Consider the following 16,516-nt stretch of genomic DNA (forward strand, 5'->3'; position numbering starts at 1 on the left):
CCTCGAAAACGGCCACATTAATGCACAATGTGAACGCTGCTGTTACCTCCATGGAAGTCAATTAATCCTCTGAAAGATGTCTGCTTCTCACTTTAAACCTTTTAAATGTCTGTGGTTCACAAATTAATTTGTTCAGAATGTTCCTTTGATATCAGACACAGTTTGAAAGGATTTAGAACTGTGAATATTGGACTTACGTTGGCCGGGTGTTTGTTTTCCCTCATTTTACTAAAAAAATCTTCTCTCACCAGGAATATATTCAGCAATTGCACTTTAACTGCATATTATTTCCCTTCAAATCCTGCTTCCGCTTTAGAGTGAGTTAAAAATAAGTCCAAGGAGTGAGAAAGCACTTTTTTTTTGTGCAGAGGGGAAAAAAAGGAAAGAGATAATGGCTTTTTTTTCTGTCAGATAGCTTCTTTTTCTCAAGAGGTCTGGCCTTGAGACTAAAAACGGCAACAGAAAATGGCCCACTGTCAATACCAATCTACCCACCTGAACCTGGATATAGCCACACATCCAATTTCACTTTGTCTAAAATATGTGTTAGTGTAACGAGTGTTAAGATGCGTTTATAGTGACATTCTGAGGAGTGCTTAGTGTCCTTCAGGCTTCTTTCATAACACATCTGACTGGATTACAGCATCTATACATTAGCATGACTCTCTACGGTAAATGTCTATATATAGCTTTGAACAACAGCTTTGAGTAGAGACATCTAGACTCCCATATGAGTCCATATGTGACAAATAAAGCATAATCATTTAGGTATAAAACGGGATGGATGAGAGGAAGACAGGTTTGCCGATTCATGGCAGAATCCAAATTTCATTTTTTAAATCTCTCCTCCTCAGCAGGAGCGGGATGACATAAGCCAGCTAGTCCCCGATCGCCAGCACAGCACATGAAAAATGAAACGCTACTTTGCCAGCTAATTCACTTACATAAGAGCCTCGACTGAGACGGGGATTTTAAAGTACAGGGACAGAGAGAAACAGGAAGAATAAACACAGAGAAGCATCTTGGAAGGGAGGCAGAGAAAACCTCCATATTTTAGCGTCAATTACAGGCCCGTGCATTTCAAATTGTCCTTTGTATCAAAAGCGTTAACGACACTGCGATTCTTTCAAATACATCCTCCGAGCTTTGGCTCATTTTTTATATCACTGTGGATTTCTCAGACGCCCTGTGAAGATTTCTTCCTCCCGCAAATCATCTCGCAGTCTCTAACCCACGAAGACACACTCGCGGGCGGCGGAGATTTAGTAACTATGATCAACACTCCGGCTGACAGTGAAGGGATGTAATTCTCCCGCAGTATTTCTGGAGACATGCCACTTTGGTTTTGCTTGAGACAGTGCCGAGCTATTTTGCGCTTCCTCTTCACGACTGTTTCCAGCTCGTGCGTCTCAGTCAGCGTGTGTGTGTGTGTGTGTACATAATAACATCTGAGAGAGCCGCCGACACACACACGGATTGTGTATTCCTTAATCTCTCTTTTAATCCCGCTGTTTCTTGCCTTCATTGTGATGACGGTTAACGCACGTGCAAATCAAAGCTAACCAGAACCGTTCCTTTCCCCCCGACGTGCACAAACCGTACCACAGAGCAGTTGTTCCAGCGGCTAACCAGCCTCCCCTATGACACATTCACACCGCGTTCGCTGGGCTGAGAACAACCTGATCCTGGAGGGGGTTCGACTTATTGACTGGTAAACACATCCAACTTCGCCACATGCACACAATCTTTAGTGGACACAAACTTTAGCAAGCCAACTTCAGGCGGCGCAACAATGAGGCGGAGACGTGTCAACGTGTGTTGGAAAGGCAAGGGAGGACAGTTGGAGCTGCTTATTTGACTGTTTATGTAACCACGGTAACGGCTCGGCTCCAAGTGACAAGCTATACAATTATTGGTCACGAGGCGTTTGTGAGTGAGACAGGGAGACACCTCTGTGGATTCAGCAGGGTAAACCTGCACAGCTGGGTCAAGCACACACCGACACACACCGACACACACACACATTTATAAAAAAATCTCACTTGAGCTCTCGTCCAAACACACTTCCATAAAACTAACACATCTGCTTTTCCCCCGTGAAAGAACAGAGGCCTCGAAGCGAGCTGCCAGAGGACAGTGTCTCTCACTGAAGCCATCCCTACCTTGGCGGGCTAATTCAATTCATTACAGCTAATTGCATCAGTGTAACGCGCTGGAAGTTTCCACCGTGTGGAGAACTGCAACTCCTCACACGCTCCAGCCATCTGGAAGCCTTCTTCCTTCAGGAGACAGAGGAAACATGGCAGGTAGCTGGATGATTTTTCTTCTTTTTTTTTTAGCGTGCTTGAGTTTAACAACCAGACACTCAACCAGCATAAATACTCTTTTTTTCCACTATTGCTCCATTTGCAAAACGACCAAAACAAACAGCTGGATGAGAATCTGCTTCGTTCAGCTGCAGGAAAATAGCAGCGTGAAGATAAGACTTCATTAAGGTGAAAGCTCGTCTGGGTGAAGGGGAGTCGCAGTCGCTACGGGGGCCACATGGCGGGTCACAGATCCAGCCGTCGCACGCAGACAAAGGGCTCGGCCGTCTTCTGCTGCAAGATTTATAGAGGTCTCGCGATGGGCGCACTCACCGTGGATTCACTTAAGTAATCGATGGGAGTTATGAATATCTGTTGCCGTGGTCCAACGGTAACACAATTATTCCACTTTGCTCCGGCCCCCGGAGAGCAGACTGTGGGCACCACAGGTCCTTGTATAGATCGCTCTCTGTTTTTTGATACAAGGTCACGCTCGAGGCAGTCGGACAAAAGCATGCACACTGTGATTACAGACACAGATGCATTTGAGCCAACAGACAGACGCACATCCATAGGAGGGATTCTCAGTATTTCCACCGAGGGACTAGTGTGTTTTCTGGGAGGGGACACCAAAAGAGCAGCGTGTTTCTTTGCATTCAGTCATGGTCCCATGACGAGGCCTAAAGGCAGGAGGAAGTGTGTCTAGAGTAAATAGTGCTGGGGGTGAGGTTATCTGCAGTGTGTTTTATCTACTGTGTGTGTGTGTCAGGGCTTCTCTGGTGACACAGGGATTCTTGGAGACACCTTGTCCTCTGGCCACCGTCCAATCCACTGCAGAGACAGGGGCAGGGATAACACCAGGTCGGTCATTCGTCACAGCGCTGCAGCTGCTCTTTATCTCTCCGAGACATTCAAACAGTGACCCCCCAGATGTTTAATTAGAATTAGAGGCTTTCCAATCAGAAATTAACCTCTCGCTCCAATAATACATTGAACTATCCTCCCATTCAGAACTCATTCTTGCAATCAAGTTTCAAAACTCAATACACAACACAAATTGACAAAAGCATTTATCCTAATTTGTGGCGTGTTAAACGTACTAAACTACTAGAACCCCCCGTTTTATAGCTCATATTCAATTAGATATTCGCCTTCTGTTTCACATGATGGGTGACTAACCTTAATTTGTTCTGACAGATGGAGCCACACGACGGAGCATATAGCCAAGCCTACTGTAGTGTTGTTTACGCTGCTGTTTACGCCGTTCATCGTCCGCTCTGAAGTGACAGAGTTGGAAGCATGGAGAGGATTCACAGATTTAAGATAAATTCAACATTGCTAGGTGTAGTCAACGACGATGGTCGTTACTGAGGTAAAGCAAAGCACTCGGTTGGTGGGAAAGCCAGCGCGTTGCACAACATTGCCCATGTTGCAGCATCATTAGTGATTATGTGACTCATGCTAGCTGCAGCAGGACTGTTGGAGCCAGAGATTACCTGCTACAGTTTGCCTTGTTCTTCAATTGTAAATGTCAATGACACAAGATAACCATAGAAGGACATCCCAATGGTCCTTCTATGAAAGTATATTTGCATTTTAATATTTCCTCCTGTAAGAATCAGCGCTGAAAATGCAGATTAATGCTTTTTTTTTTTTTTTTTAAATGGTGCCTCCTTGGGCAACTGGCAAAACGACTTTCTGTGTCTGAAGTCTGCTTTAGGATTTAAGTCCCCGTCGAGGCTCCAGTGTCAGATGTCAGAGCTTCTTACGCTGCCTAAGAGTTAAGATGTGAGAATGTGCAAGAAGAGCTTCAACACTATTTGTGGTTGACAGTAAATTAAAATCTTTAACTTTTGGACTGGAAAAACATCATCGTTGGTTGTAAGAAATTGTGAATTCCTCATTTTTTTTAAGCATTTTATAGACAAAACGATTGCTGGATAAAATAATCATAGATCAGACCATGCTGTCCTGCTGTGCACCTCTGGGGTGCTCAGATTAGGGGGGGATGGGGATGTGACACCATGTCTCACGACAGACAGTTTCTAATTTCGCAACAAGTGGGCGCTAGCATCAATAATGGATGACAGAGGAGGGGATTAGGCGGGGAGGCAGAATGGTGCGTGCATGCGAACAAAACGTGCCCCATCATCATAATCCAGCAGTCAATTAGTGGGTATGCAATCATCTATGCATGTGTATGAGATGGTGGGTTTGTTTCTAAATAACTGCATCTGCATTTTGTATTCATATGGGGGTTACGTTTAAAACCTTCCTCTGTGGCTTTATACTGGTGGATAGAACACACACACACACACACACACACACACACACACACACACACACACACACAGTACAATAAGGCAATTACTGTACGGCCTCCTCACAGACGTGACAGAGAAAATACTTCTTGAGTTGTCACTCCGAGCCAATCACAACTGCTTCGCCCTGAGCATGCTCTGCCATTTATAGGTCTATAAAGTGGGCCAAATGAGAGGGAGATGCAGTGACAATGACACGGGAAGATATGTAGAATGTGGAGCACTCAGGAAGAGGAACAAAATGGAAAACAGAGAGAGAGAGAGAGAGAACAAAGAGCTGACAAGGAATGAGGGAAAGAAACTGTTTTGACCATGTGGACACCATGTGGACACTGAAGAGGAAGCTCCGAATCCCACAACAAAGCAGCACATGAGGAATCACTTCATATTTTTTTTCTTCCTCTTATATTCACAAGCAGCTCCGTCACTTAGCTCGGTCCTTACACCGAGACATCAAGGTCAACCGAGTTCCAAGCAGCTGGGGAATGTTTTTACATCTTACCCCCAAGTGCTACTGGTCTATTTTTTTTGTGATGTGTTAATAACATAAAAGCTTATGCTCGAGTCAAATTGCCCATTTGGCTTTGAGTCATCTCGTATCAGCGAAAGAGCAAACATCACACGCCTTCAGTACGGCCTCATTATCTTGCAGTCGGGGTTATTTGCACAAGGTTTCTGTTGAGGACACAGAGATTGCATAACTCCGGCAGAAACTATCCGGAGTGGTTGTTAAGCCTCGTCGGAGCCTCTGCATCCTTTTCAAAGTTATGTAAATGATGTTTAACTTCAAAATATGTGCTTTAACGTGCTCCGCTGGGGGCACAGGTTGAGCTGGAAAAGCCAGATTTCTCATCGCATCATTTCACTCACGAGCACAACAGGGGGTTCAGGCTGGTCTGGATTCTGCTGCCTGTCAGAAGAAAAAATAAGTGCTAACAATGGCCTGAAGCTAAGAGACAGAAAGGGACAATATAGCTGCATAGAAAAGGCTTTTAAAATCCTGAATGAAACACCCTACAGATGCACGTTTTGCAGGCTGGTGATGCATCCTATATCTTCTAGCAGACAAGTGAATTAGGAAATCAGTTGTCGAGGACAAATTGGGCTTAAAATTCGCCTTTATACTGTATAGTGTGCTCCAGGCTGAATGGCACTGAGTGAAAGGAGGCAGGCAGAGAGCGAGAGAAATGGTCAGGGGGGATATTAAGTGACATAAATGAGATATCGCAGAAGGAGGGATGTTACCGAAGGGCATTCGGGGAAGAGAGCCAGATCGCCACGTGAAATCTGATCTTCCCCGGGAGCCTCCGGGTTATCCAGTCCCTGCAACAAAGCGGCTCGACAAACAACACACAGCAGAAGGAGGCAGAGTCGGAGGAAGCGTAATGGGAGTCAAACTTGTCCTCACATCTGGTTCCGTTCTTTAGGTTTCTTGACATTTAACAAACGTCTGTTCAGACAGGACAGACTCTGCTCTTCCTCCAAACACCGCTGTGACCGCATGCACAGCCAGCTTCTCTCTCTCCTGCCAACTCCCTCCATCTGTGCACCTCCATCCTCTGAACAGCATCTATTCGGAATCCATATGCATCCGGTGTTGCCTTCATATGGAGTCTATGAGATGAGGCCACGTGAATTAAAGCCTCATCACGATCACTATCATGTTGGCATGTCCTAAACAAACGGATGAACTGGAAAATGAGGTCAAATGGTTCATTTTTTTTTTAATGTATGGTTCTTATTTCCAACTCCAGACACAAGTAGCCAGCTGCAACACTGATCCACAGCCAGCCGCTGGACTCCTTTATTTGATAATGTGTTATTTTTATAGCATAGCTACCTCATTCTGCAGTCTCTCTCTCTTCTCTCTCTCTCCCTAACTCACTCACACAGCAGGTTCGCCCTCCGAAACTTTAAACGCGCGCGCGCGCGCGCACACACACACACACACACACACACACACACACACACACACACACACACACACACACACACACACACACACACACACACACACACACACTCTAATAGTCTGGAAAACAAGTGCCATTTATTGAGCAAACCCATCCAGCTGCCCAGTGCGAACACAGTCTAATAACCAAAAGCCTGAGGGAAGAGAGAAAGATGACAGCGAAGAGAATGTGATAGGGGATCCAAAAGGATTCGGGTTTGAAAAGTGGATTCCATACTGGATCCAGATTGGATGTAATGCCCCTGAACCCAAAACGTGGTCCAAGCAAGCGTGTCTGCTGCGGACACATGAATACAGTTTGTCCGCCTCCCTGCTTCTATTATTCTGAGAGTGTGTGCGAGCACGTGTCCTGTCTGTGTCTCGGCCTGTAGCTCTTCATCGTCTGCAGCTACAAAAAGCTAATGAGGTCTGAAACACTTCCTCCCTCTTCGGTGGCCTTCCTGACTCCTGCGCCTCCTCATCTAGCAGGAGAGAAAAGAAATGCAGTCCCCCACACTCAGTATGACAAGGTCCCAGCTTTTAAATGAGGCAGTGTTTTGTCCTGCTGTAGTTGGGATGGAAACGCTTCTCACTTTCTCTGCTTCTCATCTGGAAACAATGGGTTCATTCAAAACGGATTACGAGAGAGCGTCTATAAAATCTGCTGAACAATAAATCACAAACGTAATAATCATATTGTCAATTTGACATTTCTTTACGCTGTACCAAATAATGCATGATGTTTCTCATCAGACTTCATTATCATTTTTTTATGTTTTGGAGGCTGCTCTTCGTCTCCCGTGCTGCAGTACCACTCTCCACCTGAATGGTTACTGATGGTGCCAGTTGGCGGCACTGTTTTATAAAAAAAAAAATGAATAAATGCTCGATAATGTGATATCTGGTTGCCAATATAAGTTTACATCAAATTACTGCATACCATGCACATTTTCTAAACAATACATTTCCATGTTCTGCTGTCGTCTATTATTCCAATACTGATTTCCTGATGTTTCTGATGTTTTAAATATTATCATTTCAGTATCACTGTCAACACTAGTTTACATCCATGACACTCTCCATATCACGGATTTCAAACACGTTCAAGAAGCGAAGGAATGGGTATCATATATCCTCCCTATATAACTGAACCCTCAGGGATCCACAATCTTTACTACTGACAGTCAACCGACGTTAACACCATTAAAGTCAACCAAACACAGTTTCCAAAGTATGTCTGTCTGTCCACACACACAATTAAGCTACACACATACACAGACACACACTCAACATACATGTGCAAGGAGTGCATGGTGGAGAGACGGACAGAAGACCAAAAGAAATAGCTGGAGGAAGAGAGAGGGGGGAATCGACTCTGTAACAAGGAGGCCGGCTGCTGACATTTGGCATTGATTGTGTTGTTTTATAAGCATTCGTCAGTTAAACCCCTATTGGACAATTACAGAGAGAGCCAGCCTGCTCCTGCTAGAGGGGGTCGCGACTTTGATCTCTCCCGCCCCCCTCCCTCCACTGCACCCCCCTTCTTGCTTGGAGGAAAACCCGCAGAAACAAAGACGGAAAGGTGATGCACCTCTAATTGGCGAAGGAAACTAGAACCAGCTGTTTGAATGGAGCGTAAATGGAGGAAAAACAGAGCAAACTGGAAAAGGAAAAGGGGCAGGGTGAGGGGATATAATAAAGTGAAAGAGAAGACGTTTGGGTGAGAAACGAGGTGGAAAATGAAAGAGAATGCCTCATTAGATTAATCAGTCTAAATACATGTAACAATCATATAATAATTTAGTGAGGAAACCACCATTTTACCCATTTGTTTAATGTTAGGCAACTATCATTCTGCATAGCCTGTCATGCATACATGTCATGGTGCGTGAGTGACGATAATCCCATCTGTAATATATAGGACATCATGCATTAGTGCTGTAATGAGTGCAGCGTGGCGGGAGCTTAGTTACACGGAGGAGAAATGGTTAATCTGATTGTTGGCCAGTTTCTAATTCCCAGACTAAAGAGTGGAGATTAAGGTTTATATGTTGAACATGACTAGACAGGTTTGTCCTCTAATCCAGAGAAGAGGATCACATGGCTTTCAGTTGTGGCCTATATGTGTGAAAAGTTTGTGAACCCTGCACACTACCATCACCTTTGGATGGATGTCTGCAGCGTGTGGTCTCCTTATTTTTAACCTAGGCTCAGGTCGCATCTAAAAATACATCTGTCAAAAGACCCGCAAAACATGATTTGTTAGACATATCCTGACAATGGATCCTACACTTCCCATGATGCAATAGACTGACTATAGATCCTCATATGACATGACTTGAGTAACAGACTGATGACGTTATACAACTGTTTTAACAGGCGGCGTTTTCCCCACTTTGACTAGCAAATTGACTTTGACATGTAAAAGAGGTGGAATGCTTCTACGACATCTGTACTCCAGGAAATCTGGACAAATTCTCTCCGAGGGCATTTTGGGTCATTCTGATATTAATCTTTGGGATGCCACATTGTCGTGTGGTCTCAACCAGGGACCACAAACCGGGTCTTTCTTTCCACCCCCCCCCCCCCCCAACCGAAACCCAGTCCCTGAGAGAACTGGCTGTGATTAACAGACCATGCAGCTTAGCTGGGACATATGTAGAAAACACACACCAGCGAGCCCTCACACCAACCCAGTGGTGAGTGGTTAGCGGTGAGTGCTAACTAGCGCAGTTTCCCTGCACTATGACCAATCCAGATGACAAGCTTGACGACTGCGACAACGTGGGCCATGTTACGGAGGAGCCAAGATGGCTGATGTTCAAAGGCACAAGCAGCAGCACATGTGGAGAAAAGAGTCACCAGAATTTATGTAGGGGATTTTCCAAGGTTTTTCTTTTCTTTTTTTTTTTTTAACAAGAGCTGTCGGTCACTAGAGGAAAGATTGTGGCTGGGTGCTTGGCATAGGAAGTACACAAGCACACACACACAAAAAGAGGAGAAATAAACAGAAGCAGGGAAGAGCAATTACACTTTAGAGGGCTGGGAGTTTGTGTTTATGTGTGTTTGTATTTGCATGTCCGTCTGCAGAACACAGTTATGATCATACAATCTGCTTCCCATCACCCAAAAGGTTAGCTTGAAAGTCCAAAATCCCTCCGACCCCCCATTCTTAAAACCGTTTTGTACACACACACACAAAGTTCCCTGGTTGAGTGTTGAAACTGGCGGCTCCGGCCCCTCAAACCAAGCCAGTTTGACTCTCGCTGGGCAGCTGCTGGAGCTGCTCCACCCTTCTGGCCATTGCCAACTGAGCAATGCCACGGCAGCCTCCACGCCAGGCTGGACTTCTGCTGCAGACACACGAGATGCAACACAACCACATATGGTCGCTTTGTACACAGAATATTGTTGGGGAAAAAAAAAACGCTTACACACTAGAGGACATATAGTAATAAAAGAGTGAACTAAATCAAATGTTGAATGACTCCAGAGGGGTTTTTTGTCAGGAGGGAGGTTTTCTTTCTACATAACTGATCCCAGCAAAGGGAACAAAGGGGCCGTTTAGTGCCGACATACTTGGTCCGAGCAGGTTGCAACAGTGAGAGAGGCTGAGCTGAGCACCCAGCTGGCCAGAAAGGCAGTTCTGCTTTCCCCCTCCCTCCCTCCCCCTCCTTCACCTCAACCTCCACCTCTTCTTCTTGCCCTCCCATGCTTCTCTCCTCTCCTTTCCACCACTCAGCCCCCCCTCCTTCAGCATGAAAAGGGGGTCACTGTGCCACGCCGGACGACCATAAAGCATGTCGGCTTGGCCGGAGGTACCACTGACAAAATCTCTCCCGCTGTCTTGTGAGCCATGTGTGTACCCGTCATTCCTTTTCCATCATCTGTCGTCTCCACTGACAAACACACGCACACAAGCAACACCGGATTTCTGACAACAAAGATATTCAGCAAAATACCCAGAAACACACAAAGCAGCGCTGAGGACATCAAAAGATGGTTCAAACTGAGCTGACTATGGTTGAAAAGTCTTTTTAATACTTTTAAATCACTTCATTTGATTGCTATATTAATTTATTGAGGACTCTGCTTCAGAATATCAGAATAAAATCATGTAAAATAAGTGATAAATAACCCCGAGACCAGAGAGAGCAGGAGGTCGAGCCTGCCTAAAAATACAGCCGCTGACAGGACCCAGCCGAAGGGAGTGGGAGGTTGTGGACAATACAGCCATTGACGACTTCTCAGGTCTGTCCTGCTTTGGCATCCCCGCCCTCAGGGACCCAAACCCACAGGTATGCCTGGATTCAAGGCAGATTTCCCTTCAGATGAATCAGTGGAAACAGCGTATGGGGGGAAAAGACATTTTTAGGTACCACCCCTTTCATTGCAGAAGGTAGTGAAAGCTTCTTTTCTTCAGAACTCACTAAAACATTCAGCGGGGAACACATGTACCCAAATCCGACATTACGTCCCACTGGAGTCGTGGGAAACATGTGGATAGCTCTTCTTAATTCTTCTCAATTTAACAAGTTTCCTCTTCCTCTTCACCGAGGTTTACCAGCGGGACAAGATGAGGAACGGAGTCAAGGCGTGAAAGACACTTGTCAGTCGTCTACCCCGGGCACGAATGCTTGGACGCAACATCGGAGCACTCATGTTTGTTCACTTCAGTTCAAAAGTGGAAAGTTGGCATTCGTGCCTCCAAACATTTGTCTATTTCTTTTTTTTCTTCCACAAGGCCTAGCTTTGACTTGCCAAGCGTCTCTGCTTTCCCACTGAATGACACTCGAGGGAGACGTTTCTATTTTAATCTTTCACTCATTTTGTCATTTCGTCTTGTGCCGTCACCACAGAGACCCACTCGGTCTCCGCTCAGCGTGTAGAACTTTTCATTCTGAACCCCCCCTCCCCACTTTAAATAAACAAAACACGCCATGGGGCAATTACTACTGTTGTTGGCACGCAGAGAAGAAAAGGAGATCAGAACTAAGTCACTGTGGATGTCAATCCTCCACAGAGAAGGTGGCACCTCAGTCACCCACTGGCAGGAAACATCCTTCCCCTCGGGCCCAGCATGAACAACACACACACACACATGCACACCTACTGCTGAAAGCAAAGCAGCCTCTAGGTATAAGAGCAAATATCAAGCGCGTGTGTTTTTGTGAGTCTGTGTGTTTCTGTTACGCAACGGGAGAGTTCTTCCCATCTGTGCCTCTCTGCAGCCCCCGCATCCCTAACCAACGAAGCGAGAAACGACAGCTCTGCCTTGCACTCTGCCTCCCTCACGTCTCCCTCAAAACGCCGTCCCACTCTTTGTTATTACAATCAGCCGCTCACCAGAAACACTCTTCTTCCTCTTTTACCGTTCTCTCTCTCTCAGTTCTGGTTGACTGGAAAACCGCACGCCGCTGGGGGGGCCACAAAACGATGCAATATTCATCGTTATCATCACCTTCTCCATCGACATCGAGCCTGTCTGCCCCCACAGCTTAAACCCGGCTAGAAAACAAAACCACTCTGCAGGGTGTCTATCAAAGATTTTTACTTCTTATGCTCAAATTCCAGATTATCCCACTAAATGCCCCCCCCATCCTCCCCTCAGCCTCCATCCTTGCTCTTCCGGCTCGCCTCACTCCCCACAGGGCTCACTGTTGTGGAAAAGATGCTAAAACAAAGAGAGCAGACTGCGCCGCGATAATCCTAAACACAGCAGCTGGGGAATTAGCTAGCCATTTGCAGAGGACTCACTATTTGCTAGCATCGCGCCTCATTGTTGTTGGTGTTTGCCGACCGCTTGTCATCAGGGGGGGGGGGGACGGGGAAACAAAAATGGGAAGATGTCTTTCACTTCCACTGCCAATGTAGCTGAGGTCGTTGTCTGGACAGGATGTAATCCTGCAGTTTGATGAATGCATCCTTTCTGGAGAAATCATTTTAGCTGATTCCACCGGGCGTTATTCATATAAATGAATTATAGATGCACAGAGACCTGTCCTCTGTTCAGGATGTTTAGGCAATGAGAGGCATCAGGTGTCAGACGGCGATGATACCCTGAGTGATGACGGTAACAGTCTTGAGCAAATCATTGATGGTACTCACCCTTCGCCTTAGTTTTATTAGCGTTAACTTTATTGTACAAGTTACAGCTACACCATAACTTCCCCTCTGTGTTATCTGCCTACACACTTTCACCACTCACTTCAACAGCAGAGAGAAACAACAAGCAAAATCTGCACAACTGCAGGCCAACCGCCCCTTGGTAAACAACACTCAATGACTCAAAATTATGTCAAATATTTGAACTACCCGAGCAGCGTTTTGGTTTCACTCCCAGAGAACTGGCACAACCTTTTGCAATGGAAACTTTACTGAGGAATTACAGTAAGTCAAGTCCTGCTAATGGGCCTCGTTGAGCAACACAGTCCATTATTGTTGGCCCCCGTTTGCTCCAAGCTGCACATCTATCTGCTCGCCGCCGTAAAATTACAGGTGCCGTGGCTCAAAGGCTGCAATCAAGCGGTTAAGGGTACTGGACAGAGTTGTTTGGAGATTTATTTTTTGACCTGCCCCGTGCAAAAAGCTGGGGAAGAGTTTCAGCTCGAGGTTCAGGGAATTGCCTTCTACTCTAGGTCACGTTTCAGACAGACGGACACCTGCGATCGGAATTCCACACTCGCATCCGCAGGAGTCGTCTGAGGGAGGCTAGACCTGCAGTTTCGACCCAGACTGACCGCATTTATTGTTCACCCAACCCGGATGACATTCCAGGAATAAGTAAGACGAGGTGGATCTTTCATCCGTCTCCCACGCGAGGCCATCCAAAGAACACATGCACACTCACACACACACACGATCACACACACGCTATCAATCACGTCAATGTTTGGCTGCTCTGTGGTTTCCATGAGGAAAGAAGCATTCCGTGAAGAAGAGGCTAAAAATGCCAAAGAATAGATGCCAGCACATGAATATATTACAGTGATTCACTCAGACTTCCATTCAGTTTTTTTCCCCCTTCCTTCGTCCCTTTCACACACACAACCAGCCACACTCTTTCTCCGTGGGTTCGGAAATGACCTTTGTAATCCAGCCCACCTGCCTTCCACAACAACAAAGATTAGAGGCAGCAGCCACCACTCACCTAGGTGGTCTCCATGGAAACTGTTGTCATGAGATGTTCTACCATGGGGCATGAGGTCATGATGGGCACCGGGCGGCCAGATTTGACCGGTCTTACGAACGCTCACAATAGTGGCCTCAGACATGACCACGTGGCCTCCCTGCTGTCGGTGGTGACGCTTCTGGGACTGCGGCGTCGGCGGGCTGCTGCTGTCAAAGGAATGCTGGGAGTTCTGGGAGTTTTGGGACGGCGAGCGGCTCTTCTCTCTAAAGGGTCGGCGGAAGGCCGTGGTGGGACTGGGTGAGACGTGGCTGGACTGACCTGAGGAGAAGTCCTCCTCGCTGGACGTCAGGTTCTCGTTGGAGCTGCAGTCCGGCGTGTAGCCGCCGCCTCCACCGACGTCCTCGAAACTCCCCGGGGAGTAGGAGCGCCGCGGCCAGGTCAGGAGGTGGTCATCCCCTCCCCCAAGGTCTCTCATCGTGACTCCAGTCCCGCTTCCACCACCACCTCTCCCATCTGCACTGCCACCTTCTCCCATCATCACCCCACCTACATAGACGCTGGAGTAGGCCTGGAACTCAGAGGGCTGCCAAGGAGGGGGTGGAGGTTTGCCACCGTTGGCCCTCCCCGAGTGTCGCTGGTTGGGTTCCCCGTCTTCATATTCTGCATCGTAGCCGCAGGTGCTCTCAGTGGACCGGCCTCTGTACACTGGCCTGGCGCGGAGCTCCCCTGCCACCGTTGCCAGGTTACCTGGGAGGGAGTGAAGAGACCTCTTTCGCTCCATCTGCATGGCCTGGCTGCCCAGGGAGCTGATCTTGTCAGAGACGTCACGGTCGTTGACCCTGATCAGACCCCGCTCGTGGTGGAATTCCATGTTGGAGTAGAACGGTGGCGGCGGCAGCTGCTTCTCCTGTCCCTTTGCTACATCCCCCGCCGTGTGAGAGTTGGCCCGCTTGATCCTCTCAAAGTTGGACCGAAGAGCTGCGACGCCAAGTCCCATCCCCAGCTTGTCCTTGGGGTCAGAGGGCAGGTCCTTGTCTGTGGGTGGGACATTGAGCCTGCGGGGGGAGACGGAGATGCCGCCTCTCTGCTTGGATGGCGAGAGGCCATCTAGGTTGTCGCAGGACATCGACTCAGCCTGCTGGGGAACCTCAAAGGCTGACTCCAGGCCATCTCCGTGGGAGGCCGACTTCCTGGCCGGCGGGGGCCTGGGTTTGGACCTCCCAGCTGTTTCTCCAAGAGGATGATAACGGCTCCTATCTCCGCCACTGCCGCCGTACCCTCCTCCAACCACTCCTACTCCAACTCCACCGGTCTCCTGCATGTGCGGCTGCTGGGACTGGCACTCCGCGCCCTGTGTGGCCGAAGGGTCCATACCCTCGCTGAGCGGCGTCTTCCTGAAGCCCCATCGCTGCTTGTCGTAGCTCTTCCTCTCCTTGGCCAGGAGGGTCTGCAGGTAGATCATGCGGAAGCGCTCCTTGTTCACCTCCTGCTCCAGGCGCCTGATGGACGCTTTGCACTTCTCCAGCTCCTGCTCGATGCCTCCGACGGATCGAAGCTCCATTTTGGGGGGATCGGACTCGGGGAACTGCGCTTTCCACGCCTCTGTGAACCCCACCGGCTCCACCATACTGTGCCTAATATATAGTATTTCTGTGAGCGACCCCGGCTCACGCACGCTGGGTGAATGAAGCCAAGGGGTTCGTCCTTTTTTTTAATTTTTTTTTATTTTTTTAAAGTCCAGTTACAATAATGGCCACTTGCAGCCAGAAAGCAGCTTCGGCGGTTACAACGGGCCTTGAGGTAACCCGTTCAGACACGCACGGTGTGATTGCTGACACTTGTCGTGGGCTGCGCAGCAACAATACATCCCATTCTGGAGACGAGAAAGCGGCCGTTCGGGCAGAGGCATGGAGAGAAACACAAAGCTGCGACAGCGCTCGTCGTTCTCATGCATTATTCCAGAAAAGGACACTTTCAGAAGATTTTTTTTTTTTTTTTTTTTAAATCTCAGCCTCGACACAATGACAGCATCTGTCCTCGCGAGGTGACACGATGGGAGAGATCTGGCTCCCAGTTAGAGAATAAAAAGAGAAAAAAAAAGTGTTTTAATCCTACTGGTTTTACTCACTGTCCGTGTCTACTATTCCGTGTTCGTCCGTGAGAGCGGGTCCGTTCACTCGTGTCCATTCATACGGCAGTAATCCCAGGTGCTGCTGCTGCTGCTGCTCCACACCAAGCGCCTTTGTACCAGCGGCGCTCAAGGAGAAAGGAGAAAAAGCGCAAAACACAAGCGACGACAACATCGGAGTTTCTCAGGAGGACGCGATCGAGCGGTGCGATCCGGTTGAAGTCAATTAAAACGGCTTCGTTATACCATTTTTTTCCCCAACGGCACCTATGTGGTAGTGTTGTTGTTTTTTTTCTCTCCCCCTCTGTTCTTTTCCAGGTTTATTCCGTTTCTTCGGCCGTGATGGTGCCGCTGTGCGCGCTCCCATCTCAGGCCAGCAACACTGGAGGGGCTGCGAGAATGGGAGGGACCAGAGTGACAGGGAGCACTGCTGGTTAAAGAGACAGAGCAGGGACGCAAGGAACCCACCACGTTACTATATCAACTGTTCAAACTTATTTTAATGTCTTTAGTTTTAAAAGGAGTGTTTGCATGAGCAGCCATACATTTCATTATTCTGGTAAATTTAGTATGTGTTGTGGCACGTCCAGACCGTTTAGTGCTGCATAAAACCTACAAATCATGTATTACCACTGGTGCATGTATGAACCCGCCCTTCCAAGTGTTAGTTACACTCCC

General features: G+C 47.6%; 1 protein-coding gene across 1 annotated transcript in view; it reads right to left on the minus strand.

Moving 5' to 3' along the window:
• The window catches only part of bcr (BCR activator of RhoGEF and GTPase), a 62,906-nt gene extending 46,715 nt beyond the window's left edge, over window positions 1–16,191 (minus strand). The window contains exon 1 of the mRNA XM_084034491.1: window positions 13,729–16,191. Coding sequence (XP_083890617.1) covers window positions 13,729–15,337 — 1,609 coding nt within the window. The 5' untranslated portion in view covers window positions 15,338–16,191. The remainder of the gene's footprint in view (window positions 1–13,728) is intronic.
• Between the last annotated feature and the right edge of the window lie 325 nt (window positions 16,192–16,516).

Source organism: Eutrigla gurnardus, assembly GCF_963514095.1.
Source record: "Eutrigla gurnardus genome assembly, chromosome: 19".
NCBI lineage: Eukaryota > Metazoa > Chordata > Actinopteri > Perciformes > Triglidae > Eutrigla > Eutrigla gurnardus.